This window comes from Lepisosteus oculatus, chromosome 20 (assembly GCF_040954835.1).
Source record: "Lepisosteus oculatus isolate fLepOcu1 chromosome 20, fLepOcu1.hap2, whole genome shotgun sequence".
Classification (NCBI taxonomy): Eukaryota; Metazoa; Chordata; class Actinopteri; order Semionotiformes; family Lepisosteidae; genus Lepisosteus; species Lepisosteus oculatus.
In genome coordinates this window covers 11,112,446-11,139,611 of record NC_090715.1, presented here as the reverse complement: position 1 = coordinate 11,139,611, position 27,166 = coordinate 11,112,446, and the positions used below count along the sequence as shown (strand labels likewise).

The window sequence follows — 27,166 nt, the reverse complement described above, 5'->3', positions numbered from 1 at the left end:
GTCTTTTGTCTCCCATGTGGAAATTTAACATCATTTTCATTAGCTGCTCAAATATCGTAGTACAATAGTACGTCAGTTCTGTCTAGGCGTTTTTCCCATACTCAGAACTGCCGTTTTTTTTCCAGCTTACACGTTACAGAGTACGGTTCTGCAAAAACACAACATTGTGCCCAACTGTATAGTTTCTAGTCTGCGTTTTTCGTTTTGCACCGGTTTTATCTGTCCAAAACGTCAAGTTGTCTTTATTATTGTGACGCTTGAATGTATTTGAATGCATGACATTGGCAGGTTCGGAAACCACAATTTGATGTTTTTCTACCCAAGGCACCATGGATTAAAATTGCCATTAATTAGGGATTTCTAGTGGAGTGATAGGGATATTAAACAGGTGTGCTCTTATAGGCATGAACCAGTTCCTAGACTGCATTTTACATCTCTCATTCACTATTAAGTAAACAACATACTAATCTATTTCAATATAATGAATGTTATAATGAATCAATTAAATGAATGTTGCCCTTAATGCCTCACTAGATAGTATCAAAAAAATATGTGGCACACTGGAAAAATAAAATCGAGCAAAAAATAGCACCAAATGTACACAGAGGGGCTGAGTGCAGCTTATCTTTGTTCAATTGCAGTATTACTACTAGTAGTTAAGCTTACTGTTGTTCTCAAAAGAGCTACATCCCTGACAGAACTCATCATCACTAAGTGATGCCTATGGCAGCAAGTCTTTCAGCCCAGCGAGGCTGTTTCCATAGCAACGCCATTAACTAAATAAATATGGGCCCACGCATCCGCACCTAGGCCGAGAGACTCAGAATATAGGTGCATGGTGAAGTCTTGTAACATACTTGTACATCACGTACAATAAACCTGTCCGATGTCAAAGCTCAAAGAGCATCTGAGCCTGAATTTGGACTTTTATCTCCATTTGCCTAATGTTATCAACAGTAGGAAAAATGTTTCTACAAAAAGTTAGGCAGACTGAAGAAAGTCAAGTGTCTCATCCTAAATGTATTTACAGTGTATACTGTAAGAGAGCAGTAGGTGGAGACAAGATGGCAGCTGTTGTCTTAATTATCTTCCTCAGGAAATGGTGGGGCATGACCTGCCATCCTCCGTCACCTGACCAGTTGAAGCACAACAACTGGTGAAGTGACACTTCAAAACCTGGAAGTGGGGGCCTCCAGGGTTGTGCATCTGCAATCTGGAGCCTGAGCACGGTGCCAGTGGAAAGATGAGCTGACAGAATGACCAACCAATTGGCATGCTGTGGCGTGTGAGTTCTGGGCAAGAGGTTTTGATTTTTAGAGAGACAGTATTGTGGTTATGTGGTTAACGCTGCCTGGCTTTAGAGAAAGGGATCTTAATGGACAGCTCAGGCTCAAATAAGAGGTTGTGTTTTGTTTTTTTTCCTTACACTGTAAAAATAAGAGGGCACCGTTTTGATCTTATGGGTGCATCTGTGCGTCTGCTCTACAGAAATCCACCTCTTTAAAATGTGCCCGCCACAGCACCCTGCTCCTGAGTATATCACAATACATACAGTACCATCTAAAAGACCTTAGACAGCAAAGTCAAAACTTAGTTTTACTTTATAATGTTTTCAGTTTGTACTGGTGATTATGAAATTAATCTGCTATCTACTCGTACCACAGAGCTGGGTCTCATCAGCCTATTGGTCCCATTTTCTTCTCTAGTTTCTCCCACTCAGAATGAGCTGGATCAGTAGCTGCTGTCAGTGTCTGGAAATTTATTTCACACAGATTTTCAAAATGAAAAATAAAACATTCAGGGTCAGCACTTTTGTTTTTCTCCATCAGGGCACTAATCCCGAGACTCCACCCCAGAGTAACGTGGCTTCAGGGATCTGAGCACACAAAAACTCACGATAGCAACACTGAAGTGTCTCTTTATTGCAGAGATTGTAAAGGTATTACAACAGAAGGACTCTGAAATATCCTCTGTCACACTGCTACCAAAACCCAATTGCCCAATTAATGATGTGAGGCTCCTAATATCTCCGAACGTTACTCATTGCATCTGTGCAAGACTGTGCACCTTTAAGTAAAATGGTTAATTATCCCTTTAATGGCCAATATTCTAATTACCTCCCAGTGCACTCAATTACAGGTGATAGTCACCGCCTTGTTGTCCTCTGGCAAGCTGGCTGAGAATACAGTCTCTCCATTTTCCAGCCTGCTGCATACACACGTATTTAATTATGGGTAGAAAATTAGCATCAGGAATGGATCAGTTACACCTGTGCACTCTCAACACAAAGTATGAGTGTGCAGCCAAATAAAGATGGAAATGACAGAGCTGTATAGGGTGCCAGCCATAAAAAATGCAAATAGATTATAAACGCCCTGCATTTTATAAATAATGAAAATACTAGAACCATTTCCAGAAAACAGATATTTAACAAATTAAAACTGCATTGAAGGATATGTAAACGTATCACTGCTATCTTGTGATCATCTTCACATTTTTGTGCACCAAAATACAAAGAAATATTTACTAACGAGTTTCAATTTAAGCATCTGAAACCTATTACACATTATCAGTCCATTAAGAACTGAGAGAATCCCCTACCAGCCCTTAAAGCAAAATGATGACCAGAGCACAAGAGCCTATAGTAGATCTGAAGTGGATTTTGAGGAACCTGGAAAATGATTATAGCTTACTCCTCGTTTCTAGATTGTGCTGGAATTGAGGTAGTGGGTTGCTTACATCAAAGCCCACTTCAAACCCCGGCTTCCTTCCAAGTGCTAAGACTGCAACAAGCAAAGCCCATGTTGCTGTCAGTCCCCAAATTACATATGATTTGCCAGACTCTGTGTCCAGGTAGGTAAAGAAATGAATGATCCCAGGTGAACCAGGAATGGCCAGTGAAAAGTGGTGAGCTGGATTTATAAAGTAGTCCAAAGGAACAGTAAAGACATCGCTCACTTCTTCAGGGTTTGGCTGAACCTGGAAAGAATCCTCAATGAATGCCACTACGGGCGTCACAATGAATTTCTGAAAAACAAAACAATTTAATAAAGGCAGTGATCTATTCAAATATTAAAAAGATAAACAGTTTTCCCGCTGATAAAAAAAATATTAGAACCGCTTAATAAATTCCATCAAGACTTCTCGACAACTGTGATCTGAGATCCAGCTAACAAAGCAGTCTGTACCAACTGTGGTTCGGACTATGTCAGCTTTAACAATAAGTTAAAAGATATGTTTCCTGTCTATCTGGATCTGTGTGCTACAGGTGGTGCCAGTCGGTTGTATGGACTGCAAAGTTATAAAGGACAGATGTACAAAAATACTAACACTGAGTTTTACATAAAAGATACCACCCTCCATTTTTATGAATACTTTATTCAAATGTCTTACTCTGCAGAACCATTCTCACAACATGTCTGCATTAAGTAGTAAATGTGAATCGCAGACACCATTTCTGCCAACGCTGGTACATCACAGGTGGAAACACTAGGAAAACCACAAAACAAAAGAAACTGTCACTGTGCAAAAAAAATGAATGTGTTCCTTAAGACAACAGTGAAGAGTAACTGCACTGAATAGCTCACTTGTCTGAGGAAATCAATCATTATTTATAATAAAAGGTGATTACCTTTGTCATAACTGGAAAAAGCCTGCAGACAACCTCGACCTGATCAGGTACCAATCCTATCTCCTCTCTAGTCTCTCTCAGTGCTGTGTCGATCTCATTGTGGTCCTTAGGTTCATACTTCCCACCTGGAAAGCACACTTCACCACCACTGGTGTTTAGCTAAGAGAAAAGAGGTGTTACCAAATTATTGGATTGGGTTAGTGAATTTCAGTGCCACTCTACAAATAAATCCTTGCATGTGTATCTATTTAAGAAGAAAATGAGTTCTTAATTCATTAAATTCTCTTGCACAATTTTTGAGTATGACACTGTTAAGCAAATCTCATAAAAAGGATTTAAGACTTTATATGTAAAAAACAAAATGGAATTTATTTTTTCTTTAAATCTCTTTAATAGATGAGTTAGTTATCAGTGACCTTTACATAATAGGCAATATAAATGTGGACATTAATTTCTGTAATGTTATTATCGCAATGAAGTGCACTCTAAAATTCATTGCTCAAAGGCTTCAAATGTGCATCTCCAAACCTCACAAATGGTAGCAATTCCAAAATACTATTTGGAATAATATCTTGGAATTATTGTAACTAGCAATTATAATGACAAAATTAAATGAGGTACTCTTGCAATATCATAAAACGAAAATAACACATCAAGTACTAGTTTTTAACAATGTAGTCGTGGGAATTTACACGGGACAATTCACTCTCCGTAAGGATACTTTTATTTATTTTTTTAATATTTAAAAACGTCTCACTAACCTGGAATGACCGAACAGTCATTAGTACATGTAGTTCCCCATTTTTCACAAACAATGGAATCAGTACTGATGCTCTCTGCTTTGATGACTGGTAAGAAAAACTGTTTCCAATTTCAAAACGTTTCAGAATGGTCTTAATCCTTTCTTTAACGTTCATCCTACAGAGACAGGAGTCTCGTGTTAATCATTATCACACTTATCGAACCAGAAGTCCATGTCCGTGAAAGCTTTGCCCCACCTTGCGGTTTTAACTGGTAGTGCGTATTAGTTCATTTTCAATGTAACTGTGAGAACTCAAACCATTATGCTATTATAGTTAAGTTATAAACGTCAATAATATCACTCTGGAAGCGTATTTATGCCCAAAGTACCCCTAACATCGCACATACAGAAATGAAGCTACTCCAACATTGAAGTGTCGAGCCCAAGAATTGTATTAGGCGCTTTACAACGATGTTAAGAAAATGTACATATTTAGGAATTTCAAAGAAAAATAATTACATGAATACTGGGTTATTAAGCATTAAATAACAAAGTAAAAAGATTTTAAGAAGACCTAATATTAATTTTGATTCGTTGTATAAATTCAATTCACAGCTGCTTTAAATAAATTCAATTGGAATGCGAATAAATCCATTACATTTATGGAGAAGATTTTATAACCGTGTGCTATTTTTTAAAATCAGTATGCATGCATCATACACGTTCGCGTTCACAAGGTGTACAATACAAAAAGAACATCAAATTCAGCCCATGTCAATTTAGCACTAATATCGAAGAAGATCTGGAAGTATTCGAGATTCCTACATTTGCAATTCAAGACACCTAAACACCAGTATTTTAATATTGTAAATAATTCACGTACTATCCCAATGGGCCGAATTTGTCTTTTCTTTTTTTTAAACAGTATTAATTCCACAGCCAGAGCAAGGTGTTTGTACTGCCTTGCATTCCGTAGAGACGGTTCCTTAACAGGAAATAAAAACGCGTACTGGGACCTACCTGGAGCAAACCTGAAGAGGTGAGAGAAAACAGGGAAAAGCTACTTTAGCCTGGACATCTACAATTGAACTTCAGTCTCAGTAAGGTGGGGGCATATTTCGAGCAGAGCTTTCAAAACTGTACCTCAACTAAAGGAATACAGAAAAGGCAAATGCAATATGTTAGTGAGCCCTACAGAAGAACCATAAAGCTAAAAACTGAGTGAGCTGTTGGAAAGGAAACAGAAATAAGTGGCCAACTAAACATGGCTCCATCTGTTGGATGAAGAAGGTAGTTTCCTATTTTAAAAATGGAAAAAAATACATTACACTAATGGCACATATTATAAAAACCATGAACACAGCAAACTGGAATAATATAAACGCAGCACTACGAATGTTTTTTTTTTCACCTCCTGCTTGTCCTTTGTATGTATCTTATATTTGTTAACGTGAATAAGCACTTTTCCCCTTTTAACCTTAATTTGACGCTGTTACAATTGATTAGTACACTAAGCGCTTCCTGCGTTTGCTTGGCTACTTGCAAACCAATTTTGCTGCTTATTCGAATATAAAACATGCGCTCTCTTTCACAAAGATTTAACCCTTTCTCCTTCATGATTCCCTAAAAAGAATCATTTCACTCAGTTTCTCAAATGACCACAAAGAAAAACCCTGAAGTAAAACTGGTTGTAATCTGGTTGTAATCTGTAAACAAGTAATCTGGTTGTAAAGCTAAATCATCTAACCAAAATTAACCCGATAAATTATCAGAAATGAATTTATCGGGTTAATTTTGTTTAGATGATTTAGCTTTACAACCAGATTTTAAAACAGACTAATGATTAACATCTTAATCTCTCTTCCATTCTGCACTAGACACATCTACTGATTCAGCAAAATCACTTCCGGTATCTCATTACTTCCTGTGTAAACAATCACTTCCTCCCACAATTTAAAGCTATCGTTCGCTCATTTTTCTCGTTTTATGTTCTGTCACGGGGAATGCTGTATGTCAGTTCTGTATTTACATATAAACACATTAATAGATTAAATTAATTAAAAGACACATTCCCGGTCATAGCGCTAGAAGGTTACACAGGTTTCCATAAGAAGACAGGTTTAATTGTGTTTACTAACAGTGAGTTGGAGCAGCTCAGTTATCCCACACAGCTAGTGCTTTATGGTTCTCTTCTGTAGTAGTCACGTATGCTGTAAAATGTGAGGACTCCAAGAAATGTAAGATATCTTAAAACTATGAGAAAAGGCCATAGCAGCTTCAGAATAGGTCAGAAATTAAACATGATGTGTTTACTTCCCTTGGTCAGAAGGTTAACATTTGACCTGCGATAGAATTGTGTTTGGGAATTTATCAGATAAAAGCAGAATCATCGAAGAACAAGCAAAAAAGTGAAGGACAAAAATAAGAAGCATTCACATCTGAGAGATAATGGCAGCCTGAGACAGAACTTATTGAAAACTGAGAAAAATATTTTAAAGAATGTCCATCTTATATCTGATATGCTCTAGTCTATAAAACTCATCCACACTGATAAATGTACTGAAATTTCTGAAACTGAAACCTTACATTCAAGTGGTAAAAAAAGGTGAGTTCAAAGGCCATAGCTGTGAAAGCTCAGTAGGTTATACTTAAGAAAACACAAAGACTTTCTGAAAACTGACCACAATGAAAGTGACTTGCAACATAATCTTTACTTGGATCCGATTCAATTTTAATACTATTGCACCTAAAGACAACAAAAGTATGTAGGAGACTCCTGTATTACTAGAGTATTAGTGTTCAAAAAAACCTTCTGGGAACACCAGATACTCCATAACCTAAAGCATACAGACCATTCAACCAAACAATTTAAATTGTCATCCTATTTTTAAGTTTTTCAATTGCTAAAAACCATCATGCTTAGGCTATATTACTTAGTATTCAGTAAAGAACAAAACAAAATTAATAAATTAAGGTGTATGCTGCACATTGGTGGTGATGGAGGGGAGTCCCCATTGCCTGTAAAGCACTTTGACTGGAGTGTCCAGAAAAGCACTATATAAGTGTAAGCAATTATTATAATTATAATTAAATGTGGTGAAACCAACAAATTAAAAAAATATTGACTACAAATTCTTAATTGCTATAATGTTGGTAAATAATAAAGAGATTGCCTTTTCATTTTTAAAGTTTGAAACCTTTACTGTTTACAACTGTGTACAACAAGATTACAACTGTGTACATTTTGCACACTGATGTTATTCAAAACATTCCAACCTAATGCTTTATTTTAGGTCAACATACAATTATGATTAATTTCTTAAACTTATAAGTTCCTACAGCAAAACAATATCCAAATCATTCTACAAAGACCTACAAAATTCTGCTCAATTACCGATTAAAACACAAAATGACAGTTTTATTGAATTTATTATAAATGGTCATATGTTAAGACAAAAGTCAATGAAATCCCTGTTGCACTGACAACTGAATGTAGCTTTTGAAATTAAACCATAAAGATGCAGCATAAAAAGACAACCATTAAATAATCATAATCTGCAAGAATTGAGGTTTGAGAATCTAAAAGGTGTATTTATTACATTTTAAAGCACAACCCTTTATATATATATGATTTCAGTCCCTGCCATAAACCACTCTTTCAAGATGACAGTTCTTTTGAACTAGCAGAATCACAGAAAAACAGTAACAGCCAAAACCTTTCAGAAGTTTTTCTTTAAACAAAAAGTTCCTCAGATTCAATGTGTTAATGATGGCTATGTTTTCCTTTTCCTCTTCTTTGTGTTCAGCCATCCAATGTCCACTCCATGGCCTAGAAGGAAATTATGTCCCAGCCACCTGCATTTCTTTGTCTTATTGACTAGGGACAGCAGTAAATATTCTGAGTCCGTGCATTGCTTTAATTTCATCTTTGAGTGCCTACAGAAAGAAAGGCAGGTGTGAGTCCAAGCATCTCTCTTGGTAAAACAGTTCTGTAAAATATATATATATATATTTTTCAATCATGACAAAAACAGGTTAGTCCTTAATATATTTTTGCTGAACATACTCAATGCCTGTCTTAATTACGTAAACTGTAATTATGGACATTTAATAATTAAAAAGAAATGAAACAATACCTCGTTGATTAGCTGATGTTGCTGCACTGTTCTTTTCCCTTTAAATTCATGTGATTCAACGTGTACTTCATACATGGCCCCACAGCCACCTAAGAAACATTGCACATAAATCCTTTACATAAAACCATAGCCAGCCTCTTAGTTGCATAATGTCATTAACAGGTCTACTCTAAAACGGAGCTGTTTCTTTTTACTAACTGAAAATCATTTTCAACACCGCTGAGGAAATAAATTTAAACTAAGTCACTATCTGCTCATCAAGACACCACAAGAAATGAAACAGCATTTAACACCTCAACGTGAAATGAAAGAAATCATGGAGAAAAAAACATGAAAAGCCACTACAATTGTGTGTTATTTTGTATTGCACAGGGATACTAACCTGAAATATCGACTACTTTAAGAGACTTGGCTTCAGGGAATTGTTCTTTCAGTATCTGTATGATTCGTTGCTCTCCATCTGTCTGGGATGCCATAGTTCGTTGTATTTGCCCAGTTATTAACAGAGTCTGTAACAACAGGTGAAATACTGCCGTTAAGTCCTGTTGCTATATCGATAACACGTTAAGCAAAAACAGCATTCCACACTACTTTTTATATTTTAACATAATTAAAGCATTTAAGTCGTAGAACACGGATAGCCACTTAAATTCGTATTATTAATAATCCGTTCTGTTTTACAATGCATTCAAAGTTTAAATTTAGTAGCACTAAATCACTAAAAATCAATCACTAAGAAAAGTATCACTATTTGACGTAAGGATATTACTTAACTTGTAACTTACTTCACTCTTCCGAAGTAGTCTGGCAAATGACATAATTGAAATCATTGTGAAGTCCCAGAGGATACGTTTGTATATTTAAATTGCCACAAAATAGAGATAAGTAATATAGCAAATACTAATCCATCTATTTCGTTCAGTCAAGTGTCTCAAAGTCACTTCTCCGCCGTGCAGTCCCATTATTATGACGTCATTACCCATCTTTCTCCACTGCGCGATTTGTAAAAATCTTGTTGCTCTCTGCTGCCTCAGATGGAGAACTGCATTTTTTTACACAGTCATCGTGAGCATCATCATATTTTTTCTTGACCTCCAAATAATACCTCTCTAATACCTCAGTGGTGTAAAAAAGGGCCAACATCAGCGACAAACATTTCTAAGATACATTACAATTTCTTAAAGTATTCTTATTCAAATTGAATTTAACACATTACTTTTAAAATAATTCAAGTAAAACAACGGTAAATACTGAAATTCTCTTTAGTCCTGTGTAAACTGAATATTGATTCTCAAGACTAAAACATACAGTATATATGAAATATAGTGTAACCTCACATTTGTTTTGTTTCATATTATAAGCTCTAAACATATTTCAGAATTCTATACATTCATAAAAATATGTATTTAAGGTCTACTTTTTTCAATTATTGAAACAGAACTGTTATATAAAAATGAACAAGGTTGTAACAGTTTTACAACCAAAACGAGGTAAGTTATTCAAACTTTGTACATAAAAGAATTACAATTCAGGTAGAAAAATAAAACATTACAAACTACAAGTTTCACAGCACAATAGTACAGACATGCAGATTCACAGTGGTTTTCAAGTTTTCATGAGCCTTCAGAATGCAGCTTTTTCCATTTTTGTTTCAAACTCTGTACTTCTGTTTTCCTCGCTCACTTAGTAAACAAATGTGCTGTAAAAATGGAAAGTATCATTAAACATTTGTAATGAACATGTGCAGCCAGTGATCTCAAATTATAAAAATTGGAACCACATAAATCTGCTTGCTCACTGTCAACTTCTTTATCAGGAAAAGCATTGAAAAATGCATTCAAGAAATAAACAGTTTTAAGGAAATAAATTAGATTTGGCCTACAACTATGATTTTATATTTTCATGGATCCAGTTCAATTTTTCTAATAATCAATTATAAATCATATTTAGAATATTAAAAAATGCTTTAAAAACATTTTTTTACGATCCACCATTTCTTACACTAAACAAATAGGTGTATTCAGCTGACCTTGAGTTTTTTTTCCTTTAAAAAACATAATTGTCATTTGTGTCAGCACTCCTCTCACAGTGAGATCCCTTTATCCATATGCTACGATGATGTACAATATCATAATGATGTAGAGCATGTTCAGCACTGACTTGAGTGGAGGCACACCCCTCACTGATATCAATGATTCACATAGAGCCAAGACAGAGCCCTGGCGGCCAACTAATACCAGCCTTTCCCCAGCTGTGCTTAATCAATTATTTTCTGCCACTTGCTAAATTCCATTCATAATCATAGTTTTTTATTGAAAAAGTCATATAACCATTGTCTAATACAGGAGTTGGCAACCCTGGTACTCACATGCCAAGTTCCAGGACGAAATCTGATCAGAACCTGGAAAATACAGGTGATTGGACTTCCAATCCACTTAATTGGTTTGATTAAGTCATCCAATGTGCAATTAAATTAAAACTAGGAGAAAATGTGGCATTTGATATCAGGTGCCTACACCTAATAATTAAACATACAAATATCTATTAACCATGTCATTCATGGCCAGATATATTCCAGGACACTATATAGAGTTAAAAATTGGTTCACAACAGCTGAGGAATATGGTCCACACCGCTAATCCAGTTACAGCCAGTCACAAAAAACATATACAGTAGGAGTTTTTCTATGTATGTCTACTGAAACAATACTTACACTAAGATCTCTAAAATATTCATTGTAGTCAAGAGCATATCCTACAAAGAATTTGTCAGGAATTTCAAAGCCTATATCTGTAAATCGAAGAAAGAATGAAAGTAAAATTGGTGTCATTATGACAGAGGTAAGACATGTGCCAAAATACGTTAAACTTAATTTTTTTCTTTGATCATCACATCAATGCTACATAGAGAACATCAACCAGTCGAAAAAGTGGCATGTTGAACTGCAAGCACAGGTAAAAATTATAAAGGTCAACACTGAGATAGAAAAATATTGCAATGGAGACCTAGTGAAGTAAGATAAAGCATTTTTCATTATAACTATGCAACAAACAGTAAAGTATGAAATAAATATCTTATCTTTTGTAGTCTTTCTTATGTACTTATTTCATATAGCTCAATGAAATAAGCCATATTTCAATATTTTTAAGCTTCAAATCATATATGTAAAGCAGCATTTTACTTAAATAGTTTCTGTCAATGTAAAAAGGAACTTTATGTTGACATGATGTGTTTCTAATAACAATGTGTCATCCTAACATTACATGTTCTGTCAGTATTACATTAACAGAACACTCACAGTCTGGCCTGTATCCTAAATTTCGTGGTGTTCGTTTCACCAGAAGGCTGAAATGACAAAATAAGGAATTGTCAAGAAGCAGGTAAACTTATTATTATGCAATATTTTATTCTTATGCAATAAGTTACAGTCGTCAGTACATATTTATACATCTTGGTACATCAATTAGTACTCAAACATTTGAAATACTGTGGGGAAACAATATACACAAGATTTAGACCAGTATTCAAATGAAAACACTGATCTGTTTCATACTGTTAGTCTGTCTAGGAAGAATCTTCTCCTAGACATCAATTGTAAAGAAATTGTCAATACAATCTTTACAACAAGAAATATAAATATCAAAACACAAATGCACTACCGAATTGGAAATTTGAAAGCTTGTGTTTTCCTGAGTTTTCTTCTGTACTAACAATAAAAGTCACGATACCTTTGATCTGTAGCCCAGTACCCATACTTCTAAATAACTTTAGTGCATTCAGTTCTTTATTGTTGAAATTCAGACAGCAATACCAAAGTAGCTACACTGCACAGTACATCAGAAAAGACATGAGAAAGAAAAATATGAATGTCTTGAAGGTTTCCACATCAACAAAATAGCAAATTGAATACAGAAAGGGATAAAATGATTGCATTTTGCAAAGCAAGCCTACAGTACTGTATGTCACCTTTGTGCAGAAAAAGCACAAACATTTTCTTGTAGTTACTGTACCTTACTACTTTTACCATGTTTGGTTTGTGTCCATTTAGAAGAGACAGTAATGCTTGGATAGTTCTGCCTGTCTCCACAATGTCCTGCAGTAGAGAAAGCAAATATCTCAGTGACTGGGAGACTAATCTTCACAGTTCTCACTGCCTTTTGGGTGATAATATGAGAAAACTACAGAATGTGAATTTGAGATTTAGATTTAATTCTAAGTCTTATTCTTTTGTAAGGATGCAGGGTATTCTCTTGTTGGCATGTCAAGGTGTTGCACAGGAATTCAGGTTAAAGGAATAATATTTGGGGATCCTGGGTCAGCAGAGAATAGGGCTCTGAGCCACACAGTGTTCTATATTGTGTAATTTTGTTTAATAATTGTATTATTTTATTATTAATAATAAATAATAAGGCAGGATACAGTTTGGATGGGACGCCATCCTTCAGACACAGACACAAACACACAGACTCACACCAGGGCCCCTTTTATCTTGATAACACAAATATTAATTTGACATATTTGTGTAGAATTAGTTTAAAATCATTCCTGCACAAGGGAAATGTATACATTTATATTCAGGAAAGTATTAATTGGTGATGCTAATGCTTTCTGTCTCAATAAGTCTATAATGAACAAAGAGGAAAAGTTGTTACTGTCCATATAGAATCCTCTTTGGAAATATCAGCTCTTTTCTCAGCTACTCATGCTAAGACCATTATCCTCCAACTGTAGCTTAATTAAAATCCTTATCAAGACATGCATTACTGGAATAATCACATTGACCAAGAAATTAATGCTTTGTCTATCTTATTTTAAGATAGGGCCTGAAGTGCATTGCATACTGTAGTTTCTTTATTGTTGTAACAAAAATTAAAACTGCACTTACCTCAACTATTAAAACATTCTATAAAGAAAAGTATAAGAAAGCAATATGTTAGGTTTGGGCATGAAAGAATTTACATAAAACACTAAGTAATGTAAAACTTGAACTTTGTAAAATCACATTTTCCTCAATATATTCTATACAATGTGATCAGTACAATATGTATCCATTTCTTTATTGGAAGGTAATATAATACTTTCAGTCTTAAATTTGAATTTAACAAATACACAAGGTAATCTTCAGTCAGTATACTTTTAACACATTCATTCATGTTTAGTCAAGAAACCACATGAACCATAAAGCATCTGTAGGTCAAACACAAGCTGAAAAAAGCATCCTGATCTTGATCATTCAATACATATAGACTCACTTTTCCTCTCAGTGTAGACAGTTCATCTCCTCCAATAATTTTAACATTGCTTGTAGACTCATGTTTCTAGAAACAAATATGGGCTCTGTAATGTAAATTTTGTTAAGTGTGTAGGTCTACAATACATTAAGGCTTATTATGAATAGTTAAAAGCATATCTAAAAGGAGTTATTCCTATGAGAAATCAAATTTTTAACTCCACAGCTATCTGAAATCCTTGCAAGGTTTCAATAAAGTTTCATGTTGCAACAACCCCATCTAATATGTTGTTTATTAGGGATGCAAAGAAGGTTTTTTGCTCAGTGGTTTAACCTAACCAAACATTATTACCCAACTGGATCAATTAGGTCCTTTTCTTAATACGTTTAGTACTTTGGAATCCTCAGTGATGAAAAGCACTACATAAATGAAACCATGTTTTTATGTAAAAAAATCAATTTAAATATTAACATAATAAGAAAATAAACTGTAACACAGAAAAAAAATGATGTCGAAACAATATCAGTGCTGGAAAATGAAAAACAGAAAAAGAACATAGATGGGTAACTCACACCATAGTTTTTAAGTCTAATGAAATCCACAGTCAACGGAAGAGAGTTATCGCTGTTTCGATTAAGTGCCTTGATATAATTTAGCAGATCTGCAAAGAATGTATAACCACCTTTCAGTACGCATAGAGCCACAATATGATATCCTCCTATTTCCTGTATAATATCTCGTGCCAAGCGTTCTGTCCTGCAGATGGAAACACAAGTTTCACATCCATTGTTTTAAGAGGAGCTGATAACAATATAAACAACTACATTAAATAAAACATTTCCATTACAACATATTTTTAAGCAAAAGACAGTAGGTATATATGTTGGGATGCAGCAAGTATAAATGTACTACAGTATACTGTATGTCTGCAGAACTCCTAACGCACTTATTTACTAACGTTTACTGTACATTACCAATTTAAAAGATCTAATTTCCAGCTTAGAAGCCAAATAAATGTCAAATAAAAAGAGAGGTTTGCTAGCTAATGAAAAAGTGCAAAATGCATTGCTATATCTACTTTTTATTTATTTATATGCAAAGCTCAGTCCATGTATGTGTAATTTTAAAGCTGTTTGATTTTTAATCTGTGATCTGGAATAAACTCTCAATGGGAAAGAAAGAGGACTTCAATCTGAGATTTACTAACAATACGTTTTTTTTTAAACAATGTATAAATTCATTTATCAAAATGAATCAATGGAAATGCGGCTCACACTGAAAACAGTTTCAACACGTTGAAAAGAAGGAGATGGTTATAAAAAAAAGAAAATGACATGCAAATTACACAATGAGGAAATCATCTAACTCATGAAATACAAACTGCATCCTATGCAGATGACAGGACAGAATTTATTAATGTGTATCATACTTATAAGACTAGAGACTTCTTACCTATCCATTATAAGGCCATGAGGAATAATAACTTTATCTAAGTCCTCTTCATAGTGTTTAGGGATACAAAAGAGATCCAAATCATGACCCTTGTCATCATCAGCAATCTGTAGACAGATAAATCATTATTAAAGTGGTCTTTAACCAGAGCATATAAATAAAGAAATCAAAAATGCCAACTGGTGCACAAGTTGTAAACTTACAAGTTGTAAATGCAATATGGAATTACCACATAGTATATTTTAAGAACTCACTCATGGTTTGTTGAATATGCAACTAAACCAATTTTCAATCGTTAGAAATAGAAAATGGGTTACAAAAACGTTTTACCATTATCTGTTTAACCTCAATGTTAATGACAATTATGTAACTGATACAGCCAGGCCAATACAAATATTTTATGTAGCATAATAATTCAAACTGGTTAAGGTATAATTTAATTTAGCCTTTTCTTGTTAAGGTCGAATGCGGCATTTTGTAATCCAAGCAGATCAAGGCATAACCTGATTTGTAACCTAATTATCAGGTTACACAACATATGAAGCTATTTTAAGATGTTGACCATTTCCGGCATGTATTTTATGTTAGTTTATTTTTAATCTGCGACTTCATAGGTGAGAGTGAAGAAAAAAGTTAAGCGTTAGTTGCACATACGGAATTTAAACACGGTACTTTTTTAATTGGAAAGCTATACGCTTAGACGTCCAGTAATCACTCGCGTTGCCATAGCTACAATGAAGAAGCTTGGTTGCTCAGCCTGTTGATCCAATATTTATTTACCGTTATATTATATTCTGTATGTACATTCACATCTTTTTCTTCACATAAAACATACTTTGCTCTTTAACCCGTACTATATATTTTTAATCGTAAGAACGTCTTCCCTTTAAAGGTGAAAAATGTAACTCTGCAAAAAAAAAAATCCATCTGGTTCCTACAGGTAGCTACTTCACATCAATGAGCACATTTCAAAACTCAGCTCTTGTATTTCAGACACACCTGTTTAAAAAACGATTTAAATGCAGTTATTGTCGCTGCACTCCGCATCCAATAAACAACCGTCGTTGTCTAATAATATACCTCGTTATTGCCGTTGACATACAGTAAATTAAAAAAGTGCGCCTTCAAAATGTTGTCTCCCCGTTAAACTCAATTCGACAGTTACGTAATTCTACCTGGTGTGAGTGTAACATTGTAATCACGGCAAAACATGCCTTATGCCTTACCTGCAGAAAGGAAGCCATTCTCCAGCAGCACGCCCTTTATCGCTTCACTGCCTGTTGTCTGAAGTGTCATACCATCTACCGTCTGTAAAAGAGTCACCTTAGACTGCTCGCCCTCATCGAATGCGAACCGTGCTCTTCTGTAGTGTTAAACCTCTGCGTCACAATCCATTTTACCTAATAATCTGGTTTAACCCCTGCGACCAAGCCTTATTTTGTTCGCTTACTACCGGTATGGTGGATTGATTGTTCTTGTCTGTGGTAGCGAAGTTGTAAATAATGGACAGTTTACATCCTACTGCGTTTTCCCTGGACGTTTATCGAAGGTGTAGTCAGCAGCCGTAATTATTTCAAATAGAATGGAATGTATAGTTGGATATTCTTTCACCCATTTATAAAGTTTCTTTCCGTATACTGTATGTGAGCTACTGTAACTTATTGTGCACACAGAGCAGGGATCTCCAACCAAGTCTTAGAAAGCCCCAAATCCAGCAGGTTTTGAAGGTCCTAAATAATTAATTTGTAAAGCACTTGAAAAACAAAATCCATCCTGCCCAGCTAGGGTGATAGAATATATTATGTAGTTTAGCTATCATTTAGGGCAAATATACTGTACAATTACTCTTCATCCCTCATGGACCAGCGGTAATTGAGCTTGCTAGATTCCTCAATATCTTACAGGTGTAACTTGGATTGGGGCTCTTTGGGACTAGGGTTGAAGACTCCAGATACAGAGTATGGCCACCCTGCATCTGCATATAAGCAAAACATTAGACAGTTCTGGTCTTTATTAATAAATTCCTAGCACTGCAATGTGCTATAGCCCGGTCACACATTTGCAAGAGTCCTGAGTCTATTAACCTTTCCTTTCATAAGAACAGTTGACATACTGTATTCTCCTCTTGATAAAAATGGGGCTTCAATTATTAATCCAGTTTCTGCAATGAATTATTAAAATGTAAGAAACCACTGAAAATGTTAAGTTAAGATGGAAAGAAACTGTCAATTTTTTAAATTTAAAATGGAATGGTTTATCCTGCCTTGCATCTTTTGCTTACTGGATCAGGTTCAGGCCTCCCTTACCATGTATTGGATAAAGTGTTTCAAAAATGGATGAATAGATCAATCAACCTATGTATCATAATAAAGTTATATTTGTGTGCTTTTTTTTAAGGTTCTATTATTTTTTATACAAGACCTTTCTACAGCAAAGTGTGGCTGTATGCTAGGGGAGACTGAGTTTATCTAACCACTACGGAAACTGAGAGAACATAGGCTGATATTACCAAAGGTTTTTAACAAATGTTATGATTATGCTATATATAAACACTTTTGAATGTTACGGTGAAATTAATAATACAGATCATATTTAGAACTAATTAGAAATTTAATGTGCTACTTCAAACAGCTCCCTGCATGTATGCTCTTCAACAAGAATAGTCAATGCAAGTATTTATTCTAGAGCAGAATCAATTAAATGCACTTGAATTGATTGACTACACAGTTACGCTATCAATATCTTACAAAAGAGTATTCAAAGAATGATGAAGACAAGAACTGTTGCAAAAATATTCTTGATATAACTGATTACATACTGGTTTATCAGAAATGTCCATGACACAATAATTCTCCTAACAAATAGAGCACTCACTGATTTAACTGATTTTTCCCTTCATTAAGCTGTGGGACAACCCATGATACAGATATAAAATGTAAACATGTTCCAAAGAAACCTGTACAGGACTGTGCAGTACCGTATATTGGTTAATCTGCACAGCTGGTGGATGCTACTTAAGCAATCTGCTTTTATACAGATGTTTTGTTTGAATCTGTAAGGGCTCTCTTCCAACAGATGACAACCATCCATGTTAGGTTCACACTTTTATCTTTTTATTTCACTGCCCTGTCACAGTACTTCAGGGCATTTCATTATGTAAAAGGTTGTTTGAGTGCTTTTTTTACACCTCTAAAACAGAGATTGTCTGTGAGGCGTAAAGGAAAGTCTATGTGCGTTGAGGAACAAACACGCCATGCATGTCGATGTGAATATCTGTGTCCACAGAAGCCCGAGCAATCTCCCCAAAGGATCTGGCATCTTGGACAAGCAAGAAGGAAGATTTCCCTGGTTCTGGGCAAACCACCACAGACAAGACAACACCTGCAGATAAAAGAAAGCAATGTAAAAACCCCAAACCTGTTGTAAATGCAAGTTAACCTTTACAGCATGATACGGTTTCATCTTTTTAATTTAACCTAAACTGTTTCTCAGAGTTACTGGAATATGCCTGCTAGCTTTTTTGGCGCATATGAAAGAGCTCACCATCATCCTCTTCCAGCGGGTTGGGTGCTGGAATAAAGACCGGCTCCGATGGCCAGCAATTTTCTTCACTCCATTCCACCATCTGCTTTGTTTCAACATCCAGCTTCATGATCTCCACAATGACCACAGGAGAACAAAATAAACACTTTTAAAATCCGTTACCTTGAACAGCAGATGTTACTGCTTTGCGCTGTAACCTCAGATTGTGTTTATAATTTAATTTATGCAGGGATTAGAACTGATGATATTGTGCATATACTCTGTGAAGCAGTGACAGTCCTCATCAGTTATCAGCTATTAGTACTGAATATGGTGTACAATGTATGAAGTCATAAGTAGGACTCATAATGTGTTTAGTATCCTGGAACATTCACTAGTCTCACCTTTGTAGGCACTGGTGACAGCTCCACTCCTGTTACATACACATATCTGTGCTTCTTGCCATTGAAATCATAGTTAATCCTTGGAAGTTCAACCCCTGAAAGATTTTAAAAACAAATTAACTCCTGACGTCCTTTCCAACCACCACAGATTAGCTTAATAAATGATACACAATGTGGGTCAGTATACAAACCTAAAATGGTGGCTTACCTTCAAAGAGTATTTCAGGCTTACAGTACAATTTTCCTTCTTTCTCTTTTAAAGCAGCAGCTGTTGTAGACTTCAGCTTGACTAGGTCACTACCAACATCTACTCCCTGTACAAATAAAAAAAAAAAAAGATATTAATAGGGTCAAACATGGTTTCACCCAAGAAGCTTAAATTAAAATCCATTTGCATCGTTTATTAAATCTGACATTTAAATAGCTTATATTGTAAAATATTGTGCTTACAGGGAAATGTGCTCAGATTACCTTGTCTGAGTGCAGTGGGAGAACAAATCTCTTGTATTCAGGCTTGGAGGTCAGTTTTCCCATTTTCTTGGGTTGGTCCAGACCCCCCTGCAGGTTAGCTAGATAGAACATGTCATACAAACTGTTGTCCTTGTAGGCAATGACATCAAACACCACATGGCCATCCTCTTCGTAGGCATTGACATGGTGATAGACCACCAAAGCATCAGTGATGAACTTAGTCGGCACAGGCTTATGGGTCTTTCTGTCAATCAAATGAATCAGTGTCTAGATTAGACAAAAAAAGGAAAAAAAAGTGTTAAAAGGTCAACACTTAAATAATCTGGCTGGTTTATGACAGGGTGTTAAAGGATTCCCACCCCCAAATTACAGTAATAAGCACACATCTATTTTGCTGCAAGTCATTTACAGGAGTGGTAGAGTAACAGGTGGAATGCAAGATTTAAATTGGGTACATTGGGTTACCTTAAAGAGACATAACTCTCAAATGGTCTTTATTTGTTGCTTTGTTATAGATAAAATATGGTAGATCAAAACCATCCAAAACATCTAGAAATTCAGAATGTGGGTGCTTACGTTATCATTAGAATGGAAGTTTAGACAGCTGGCCCAGTTGACTCCTCGAAAGTAAGCTGTTGCCATCTTCAGGATGTCCAGTTTGAAAGGCTGCTCAATGAAGATGATGTAATTATCAGTCATCCCAAAGCTGTGGTAGTAGCTGGGGGTGAGGAGGCTGCGGCACGGCACTGAACAGATTACTTCCAGGTCCTTCAGAGAAGGGCTTTTCTTGTCTGAACAGAATAATCAGAGGAGGTGATAAGTGCTAATGCTGTTCCAACACTCACTGGCTTTAGGAAGGTTTACAAGCGTACACTATTAAACCATTTTAAACCAAAACACAAGCATGCAAATGCTGAGGTTACTTTTTAAGGTGTGTTGGGTCCAGAAGACGAATCATTTTAGGCCCAATACGTATACAATACAGCCACTTAGTTTCCGATTGTGAATGCAGACTTTTTCAAGAAGAACTTTAAAAAATAAAACAAATGAAATGAGAATTTGTTCTTGCTCTTAGAGACGTAAGAACTAAACTCACAGGAATCATACAAAATATGTACAATAAATTAATTCTGCCCATTACGTTTTATTAGGTGCTCCTACCTTGTGCAGTAGGTGGGATCTTGAAGATTGAATACCTGGTCTTTCCCTTATCTGCTATAGAGGTCCCCATGTTATAACTGCTACCATCTTTGCCATAATGTGGGTGAGATGTTACTAAATTTACAGCAATGTACTTGAGGTAGTCCACCTATAAAATTAAAAATGCAATAGAAAAAAGCTTGAGGTTCCCTTTTCATAAAAAAAAATAAAATCTTACAAGTCATGTCATGAAAATAAATACGACGGAAACAAATAATTTCCAGTATTCCAGAAAATAAACGAAATAAACTTTTTTTCTCCACCCATCCATTTTCTAATTGGTTCTTCCAATTCAGGGTCATAGGGAAGGTGCAGGGCAGGGTACACCCAGGTCAGAACTCCAGTCCAACACAGGGCTCACACAGACACGCACGGATTCTCACACCAGGGCGAGTTTTCTAAGAAGCAAATTAACCAACTGTACCAGTATGGTACAGGACTGTGGGAGAAAACCAGAGCACCCAGAGAAAACCCATGCGAACATGGGGAGAACATGCACACTACACACAGATGGCCAACGAGGTCTGGAATTGTACCCAGGGCCCCAGTGCTGCAAGGCCGTAATGCTAACCATTGTGCCTCTGTGCTGCCCAAGCATTTAGTTTCTGAAACAGAAATCTGTATGTCAGTTTTTCATGATCTGTATTTCCTCTGTGTACAAACAATACGGATGGATATGGACAATAGGATGGTACAAGCGACTTCAGTTGAAAATAACCATAGTGAGACATGTTGAGCATGAAGACGGTTACTTTTTCATAGGTTTCAAGGGTGTCATGGTCAATTTTCCGGATGTAGTTGGTTTCAGACGTGGCGTAATAATCCTCTCCATATTTAATAATGTTTGTCCCACAGTTATCTGTGAAGTCTGGAATGGTGTGCGAGAGATAGGTGAATGCTCTGCAATTGTGAAACGACAAAAGAAATTGTAGTATATGATGAATATAAATGGGTATGATTGATGCATTTGTGATTAATTCTTTTAAAATTAATTGAATACATAGTTGAATACAAAAATATCATTCCAGGTTCTAATTTTATCTTAGTATCTTGTGAAAGATGGATTTGAAACAATGCCTTCAAACAATCAAATTAAACGTTGCAGATTACTCACTTAGAAAATATATTTTTGCAGGGATCTGGATAAGCCATAGTCCCCATTTCTGATACTACTATTCTGTTTGCCTCCATGTTACATTTATAAGTATCTCCACGCAGAAATTTGCTCCTGTAGAACACGTCTCCTGCAGGGAAAAAAAATACTTTGCTATAAATCACAGAATCATTCTTGGTTATTCAAAAATGCACAATAAAACTCATTATCTTTATTCAGCAGTCTTCTCTGGCCATGATTTATACGGAGTGATACAGTCTTCATGCTTAACCATAAAAGATGGTTCACGAAAGCTCCATTTCAACAATTATAAAGAGAGTTTCAATTCAGCACATCAGTACATTTTTCCATTGAAGTACAGTATGGACCGCAAAACAGTATCTCCAACAAATGCATGCCCCCCAACACACAGTGGCCAGGACCACTGTTGGCTAGCCTAGTCTCCCTTCCCTCACCGTCTTTGAAAGTGAAGCTGTGCAGTAGTGCCAGTCCATCGAACCAGTGGTTGTAGGAGGTCTCTCCCACAGAGAACATGCCTGGCCCATTGCGCAACAGGGTGCCTTGTAACCAGGCAGGGAGAGTGCCTGCCAGCATGCAAAAAAGAAAAAGATTAAACTGCAAAGCACCGCACAATATTGACCTGTAATTCCTGAATTAACTAAACAAATCCCTGCCATTAGGTGATTTTTCATTGTGTTTTCAAAATCAAACAGTTGCCATCCTGTTGCTCTGGCCTTTCCTAGTACATTTGTTTTGCTACAGTGGCATGAACGTCTTGACCTTGCAGAAACTGTAGGTGAATCTTTGTGTCAATAAAAGAGCTGATTGATGCAGTATGCATTAACACCTCCACTCTCTATCAAATGCATCGCCATTTATGTAAGATAATTCCTTAACTGGACATTTTTACGTTAGCAAATAATGACTGTGTCAGTTTACAATTAACCACAGAATCAAACGAATCATTTAGGTGAATTGGAATGAAAGCTGACAGTTCACAACTCAGTGTTGAAGATGCTGAAGTTGTTAAACTGTTGACCGATTCTTGCACATTGCCGTAAAATACCTTTACAATTATGTTGTTTACGAAATAATTTTAAATATCGCTGATGGCGCAATAGTCTAACCTTTGTATTTAATCCAGCTGAAAGTTATTGTTTGCCCTTTGACTGCCAACTGAAAAATGGCTTTCGCTGCACGTTTTCCATCAGTATTAGAAAAAACAACTGACAAAGACGTCCTTATACTGTACATGCACGTCATAGGATGTCTGTAAAACCATAATTAATCGATGCACATTAGTTATCAAACCGCTGCAATTGAGATCACGTTTTCACTTCATATTAAAATAATGTCAATCAAAATAATATCAATCAAATATTACATATAATTATATCGAGAATATTAACGACAAAATTAAATTATCCTTGCAATTCTTTCTTACCTGTTTTCGGGATGTAAAAACAAATTACTTTTAAACTTACTGAAAACATATGCTGTATTTATTTTAAAACCCCCACAATTATAGCGATTTAGTTCAATGTCTCGCAAATGGCCGATAACCCCGCAAAAAGAGAACAGTTAGAATACTAATAAGAAAAAAAGTTAAATTCTCAGCTGCAAGTAATCATCTTTTTTTTTTTAAAAAAAAGGATTTTCCGTCAGTTCCCCCAGTAATACTGTACAAACCTTTCACATCCGCTTTAACAGGATCGGGCTTTTCCTCTTTGTTTTTGCTGTAATCGTACTGCATTTTTACGGCTCGTCTATTTGTTATGATTCTTTTAATGCTAGAAAGAGATCTCTGTTTTCCAGACACTATATTTAACCTACTGTACTGACAGTAGATCCATCCACTTCTTTGATTTGCTGTGGGCAGGCTCGGACTATAAACACGCTGGTTTGACAGATTACGGCTATATTGGGTTGTGTTTTTCTGGGAGGGGAGACGGGACACCAATCAGGAGGCGTAACGCATTTTCTGTCAGAGGGCAGTGAAAACGGAACAACAGGCACAACTCTAGTCAGACCTTAGCGGATAAAATACTGTCCGTACAAAGTAATTAATAACATTCCAGAATTCCTTTGTGATAGGAGAGTTATAAATTCAGATTACTGTGAAAGAGATCGTCTTTTAATGTTGTAATTTTACACTTTTCCGCAGTTCTAGAGTAATATATGTAGTTCAATTTTTCTCCCACAAAACTAGATACACTTATATAAGGACTCACCTATGAGCCAAACATAAATGATTGATTATTAAAGTATGTTTACTTATTGTAATAGACCTGCAATTATGCTTTATATAGTATGGTGTTCTTCAATACTTGGTGAACCATTTAAAAGGTCAACATTTTATTTTATTATGTTATATAGTACTATATTTCACAAATACATTCATAAGTAACTAGAAAAAATATAAATATAATAATCAATCACAGTCATACACAATCACAAGCAGTTGTAATAAGTAATCAAAGACAAACCTGTTGAAAGAATAAAACTGGTGAACAACACATTACATTGTTTCTGTTTTGAAATGGTGCTGTTTGATGCTATGTTGATTATCAATATCTGAAATGCAACACTCTACAATCTACAATGCCAGTGATACTGCCATATTCATCCAAACTTTCAAATTGACAAATATTATTTCAGTACGTCAAGTCAATCCAATTTCACAAGTGTAGAACTATTAACAAATCTCCCTGATTCAGATGTACAGCAAGTGTCACAGCCTCCTGATTTCAGGGAAGCTCTAGTTATTGAGAAATCAAAAGACCCCTAAAATCTGAAAAACTGCATCAGTGCCCTTTATGGCCAAGGCCTTTGGTAATTGTTATTTTTAATGATAGGACCATGCCTGGGTATTTATTACAGATGCAAACTGCACAGGTGAAGAGCCAGGGCCCCATTTTCCATCAAGAAGTTTGCCATTTGCCATCAAGAAGTTTGATCAACAGCAGGTCTACTCCAAACAGCACAAACTAGTATCCTCTGTTGGAAGGATTATAGGCTCTACATCAGCAATGCTTGTTTTACACCTGATTACAGATGCTATCGTGTGAGACTCTGTCCCATTTCACTCTAAAGCCCAAGACAAGAACATGCCAGTGCACTGTTCCCCTGGTCTGCTGTTGCTGTCCACTATTACCAACTACTTTATACTTTTATAAAGTGCTCTGGGGTACACTGTTGCAAAGGGCATCATAGAAAATAGAAGACCAAATAAAGGTACTATAGGACTCATCCTAGACATTACATGTGGTTCCAGCATAACTCACAGATTTTCAACGGAGCTCATGTGTGGTGAGAAAGGCATCTACAACAGACGTGTCACATGCTCGTTTCGCAAGAACAGTTTGCAGGTGACATGATGAGCCTGAGAATGTACATTGTACTGCTGAAGTGCTGCATTGGGTCAGGATGACCCAACAAGAAGGGCTGTATCAAGGCAGCACCACAGAGTGAGGTCATCTTCAATCAGTACAAGTGATGCTGCACAGAGATAAGACACTCCTGACAAGACCATCGCACGTAGACCTTTACTGGCATTTATCTTGGAAAGATGTCCTGACTCTTGGTCTCCCAAGATTGTGGTTTAATATTAACTGTCTTTGGTTGTGACCTCTTGCTAGCTTATAAATGGCTGCCTGAACACCTGAGACACAGAGAGACAGTGCAGACTGCCTAACTCCTATCATACCTACAGTATAATACAAAGGTACTGTTATCTTGATAAGAACAGAGTAATACCATTCCAAAGAGTAATCCTAGAACCCTTTATTCTGCAATTTATCATCGACTAAACACAGTTAGGAGCAGCACTCTAATTTTTTATTTAAAAAACTGATAAAATCTAGAATCAGATTACATCTTCGGTTCCCAAGAGAAACATACTGTACCTGGTGTCAATCTGGCGCTGGAGAGACCTTCATTCGCTAGCTGTCCTTCACCCCACTGGGGATGTGCCCCATTCACGTCCTCTCCTCTCCCCATAAGCGAGGTAGAGCGGGCGTCTCGAGGCGATAAAATATTTGTTTTCTGGCACGGCTGTTAGGCTGCAGAGTACCGTAAGCCCGAGTCATGCAAACGGGAAGTTAATTTTAAAATTCATTTAAAGGCGTTATTCTGACTGCTAGTATTCTTCAGCAATTACTCGGAGAAAGCGATTGATAAGTCAGTATTTTATTGTTGACCATTAAGTGTGACACCGATTTTTTTTCAGCCGTTGTTGAATATATTATTAGTGAAATAAATCAATGAAGTTATAGCTGCTTCTCAAAGTATACAGTCATACAATCTGGCGGCTCCACTTCTTTGCCATACTAAAGAAATACTGACGAAAATGTCAACTAAGGCTAAAATCGTTATGCAGTTATCATAAAGCTCTGTTATCATGTTTTGCAGCTGCACATTGCTTTTTTTATTGCTGTTTATTATTGGAGAGGGCGGATTTACGCTCTTGGACTTGTCTGGTGTTTAGAGTTCTCTATCTTTTGATGCACTTTGGAACATGATGTTTGGTTTACACTGTTTTGCTGTTGAGCAATTCGTAGGACTGTATGGAACCTCGTGATTTCCACGTGCACATGATTGAATACTGAAAGCTTCCTTAAAACGTATCTTACAATTATCTATCAACGAAACTAAGTGTTTATGACTAGATTAAGCTGTCTTGTACTTCCAGTGTATTGTTTATGGAAAACATCTTAATTTAACTGTTTCTTCTTTAATGAGAATCATTCTGCATATTGCATTACGATATATTAGAAACAGTGCTTCAATTTTATTTTGCAGCATATTGTTACTTAATATAATGGATTAAACACTAAAAAATCAATTTACTCTTATTGGAGTATTCCAAAATAAAACAAACCTTAAAATACACTGTAACTTAAATGTCTTTAAATAAGTTAATGTAATGCCCATACAGTAAGTGTGCAGCAGTAGGAATAAACATTTTAATTCGTTTTTTTATTATTGACAATTATTTAATTTCATATTCTCACCTCTACAGTAAGCATCTTTGAAACACAGGCAAAATGTTGTACACAGATCCTTATAAAAGCATTCATTGCCTTCCAATGATGTCCTAATTTGTTGAATTTTAAATGAATACTGTACATACCACAATTAAAAGTGCTTATCCATTAGAACTGGTTTTCTTACAACTTTTGATCTGACTCAGTTTTGGGATACAATTACTGAACGGTGCACTGCACCAGTATGGCAGTAGAGACCTTTTGCTGGAGCTACAGCT

The 27,166-nt window shown here is 35.9% G+C and overlaps 4 protein-coding genes across 9 annotated transcripts in view; all 4 read right to left on the bottom strand.

Annotated features, from left to right (window-relative positions):
• vat1l (vesicle amine transport 1-like) overlaps window positions 1–6,055 on the bottom strand; it is a 41,532-nt gene extending 35,477 nt beyond the window's left edge. Inside the window, exons 1-4 of one of the 3 annotated variants that reach the window (XM_069181148.1) lie at window positions 5,394–6,055; window positions 4,393–4,549; window positions 3,632–3,790; window positions 2,959–3,027 (exon numbers count right to left, since the gene is read on the bottom strand). In XM_069181148.1, the coding sequence (XP_069037249.1) occupies window positions 2,959–3,027; window positions 3,632–3,790; window positions 4,393–4,548 (384 nt within the window). In that variant the 5' untranslated portion in view covers window position 4,549; window positions 5,394–6,055. Of the gene's footprint in view, window positions 1–1,659; window positions 2,679–2,958; window positions 3,028–3,631; window positions 3,791–4,392; window positions 4,550–5,393 lie in introns of those variants that run through there. The other 2 variants (XM_069181149.1, XM_006641195.3) reach the window with 2 other exon arrangements.
• Window positions 6,056–7,547: 1,492 nt separating this feature from the next.
• On the bottom strand, window positions 7,548–9,749 carry bola3 (bolA family member 3). The gene is made up of 4 exons (XM_006641330.3): window positions 9,295–9,749; window positions 8,892–9,018; window positions 8,510–8,598; window positions 7,548–8,309 (listed from the first exon to the last, which is right to left on the bottom strand). Exons 1-4 carry the CDS (start codon window positions 9,337–9,339, stop codon window positions 8,244–8,246), a joined length of 327 nt encoding a protein of 108 aa, XP_006641393.2. The 5' UTR covers window positions 9,340–9,749; the 3' UTR covers window positions 7,548–8,243.
• Window positions 9,750–10,122: 373 nt separating this feature from the next.
• Window positions 10,123–16,693, bottom strand: LOC102696292 (hypoxanthine-guanine phosphoribosyltransferase-like). Of its 2 annotated transcripts, XM_015368318.2 has the most exons (10): window positions 16,419–16,693; window positions 15,193–15,299; window positions 14,313–14,496; window positions 13,762–13,827; window positions 13,395–13,412; window positions 12,520–12,602; window positions 11,808–11,854; window positions 11,223–11,299; window positions 10,878–10,910; window positions 10,123–10,208 (listed from the first exon to the last, which is right to left on the bottom strand). In XM_015368318.2, exons 1-10 carry the CDS (start codon window positions 16,434–16,436, stop codon window positions 10,161–10,163), a joined length of 681 nt encoding a protein of 226 aa, XP_015223804.1. In that variant the 5' UTR covers window positions 16,437–16,693; the 3' UTR covers window positions 10,123–10,160. The 2 variants fall into 2 exon arrangements, with proteins under 2 accessions (XP_015223804.1, XP_006641259.1); XM_006641196.3 differs by lacking the exon at window positions 10,878–10,910 and having other exon boundaries at window positions 16,419–16,687.
• Window positions 16,694–18,283: 1,590 nt separating this feature from the next.
• LOC102696484 (beta,beta-carotene 15,15'-dioxygenase-like) lies at window positions 18,284–25,961 on the bottom strand. Of its 3 annotated transcripts, XM_015368316.2 has the most exons (12): window positions 23,593–23,825; window positions 23,031–23,173; window positions 22,359–22,487; window positions 21,904–22,033; window positions 21,542–21,689; window positions 20,751–20,898; window positions 20,166–20,380; window positions 19,590–19,856; window positions 19,327–19,432; window positions 19,119–19,213; window positions 18,736–18,847; window positions 18,284–18,573 (listed from the first exon to the last, which is right to left on the bottom strand). In XM_015368316.2, the coding sequence occupies exons 2-12, from the start codon at window positions 23,164–23,166 to the stop codon at window positions 18,419–18,421; spliced, it is 1,641 nt and encodes a 546-aa protein (XP_015223802.1). In that variant the 5' UTR covers window positions 23,167–23,173; window positions 23,593–23,825; the 3' UTR covers window positions 18,284–18,418. The 3 variants fall into 3 exon arrangements, with proteins under 3 accessions (XP_015223802.1, XP_015223803.2, XP_006641260.1); XM_015368317.2 differs by lacking the exons at window positions 23,031–23,173; window positions 23,593–23,825 and adding an exon at window positions 25,809–25,961; XM_006641197.3 differs by lacking the exon at window positions 23,031–23,173 and having other exon boundaries at window positions 23,593–23,822.
• Window positions 25,962–27,166: the final 1,205 nt, after the last annotated feature.

Coding starts and splice junctions, on each gene's coding strand:
- bola3 (XM_006641330.3), bottom strand. CDS start 9,339: ATGATTTCAATTATGTCATTTGCCAGACTACTTCGGAAGAGTGAA. Junction 9,019..9,294: donor GACTACTTCGGAAGAGTGAA/GTAAGTTACAAG, acceptor CTGTTGTTACAG/ACTCTGTTAATAACTGGGCA. Junction 8,310..8,509: donor AACATCAGCTAATCAACGAG/GTATTGTTTCAT, acceptor TTCTTTCTGTAG/GCACTCAAAGATGAAATTAA.
- LOC102696292 (XM_015368318.2), bottom strand. Junction 11,300..11,807: donor TTTAGGATACAGGCCAGACT/GTGAGTGTTCTG, acceptor TTCGATTTACAG/ATATAGGCTTTGAAATTCCT. Junction 10,911..11,222: donor AATATTTTAGAGATCTTAGT/GTAAGTATTGTT, acceptor TGTATTTTCCAG/GTTCTGATCAGATTTCGTCC.
- LOC102696484 (XM_015368316.2), bottom strand. CDS start 23,166: ATGACGTGCATGTACAGTATAAGGACGTCTTTGTCAGTTGTTTTTTCT. Junction 22,488..23,030: donor CAGCTGGATTAAATACAAAG/GTTAGACTATTG, acceptor GCATGCTGGCAG/GCACTCTCCCTGCCTGGTTA. Junction 21,690..21,903: donor TGCAAAAATATATTTTCTAA/GTGAGTAATCTG, acceptor TCACAATTGCAG/AGCATTCACCTATCTCTCGC.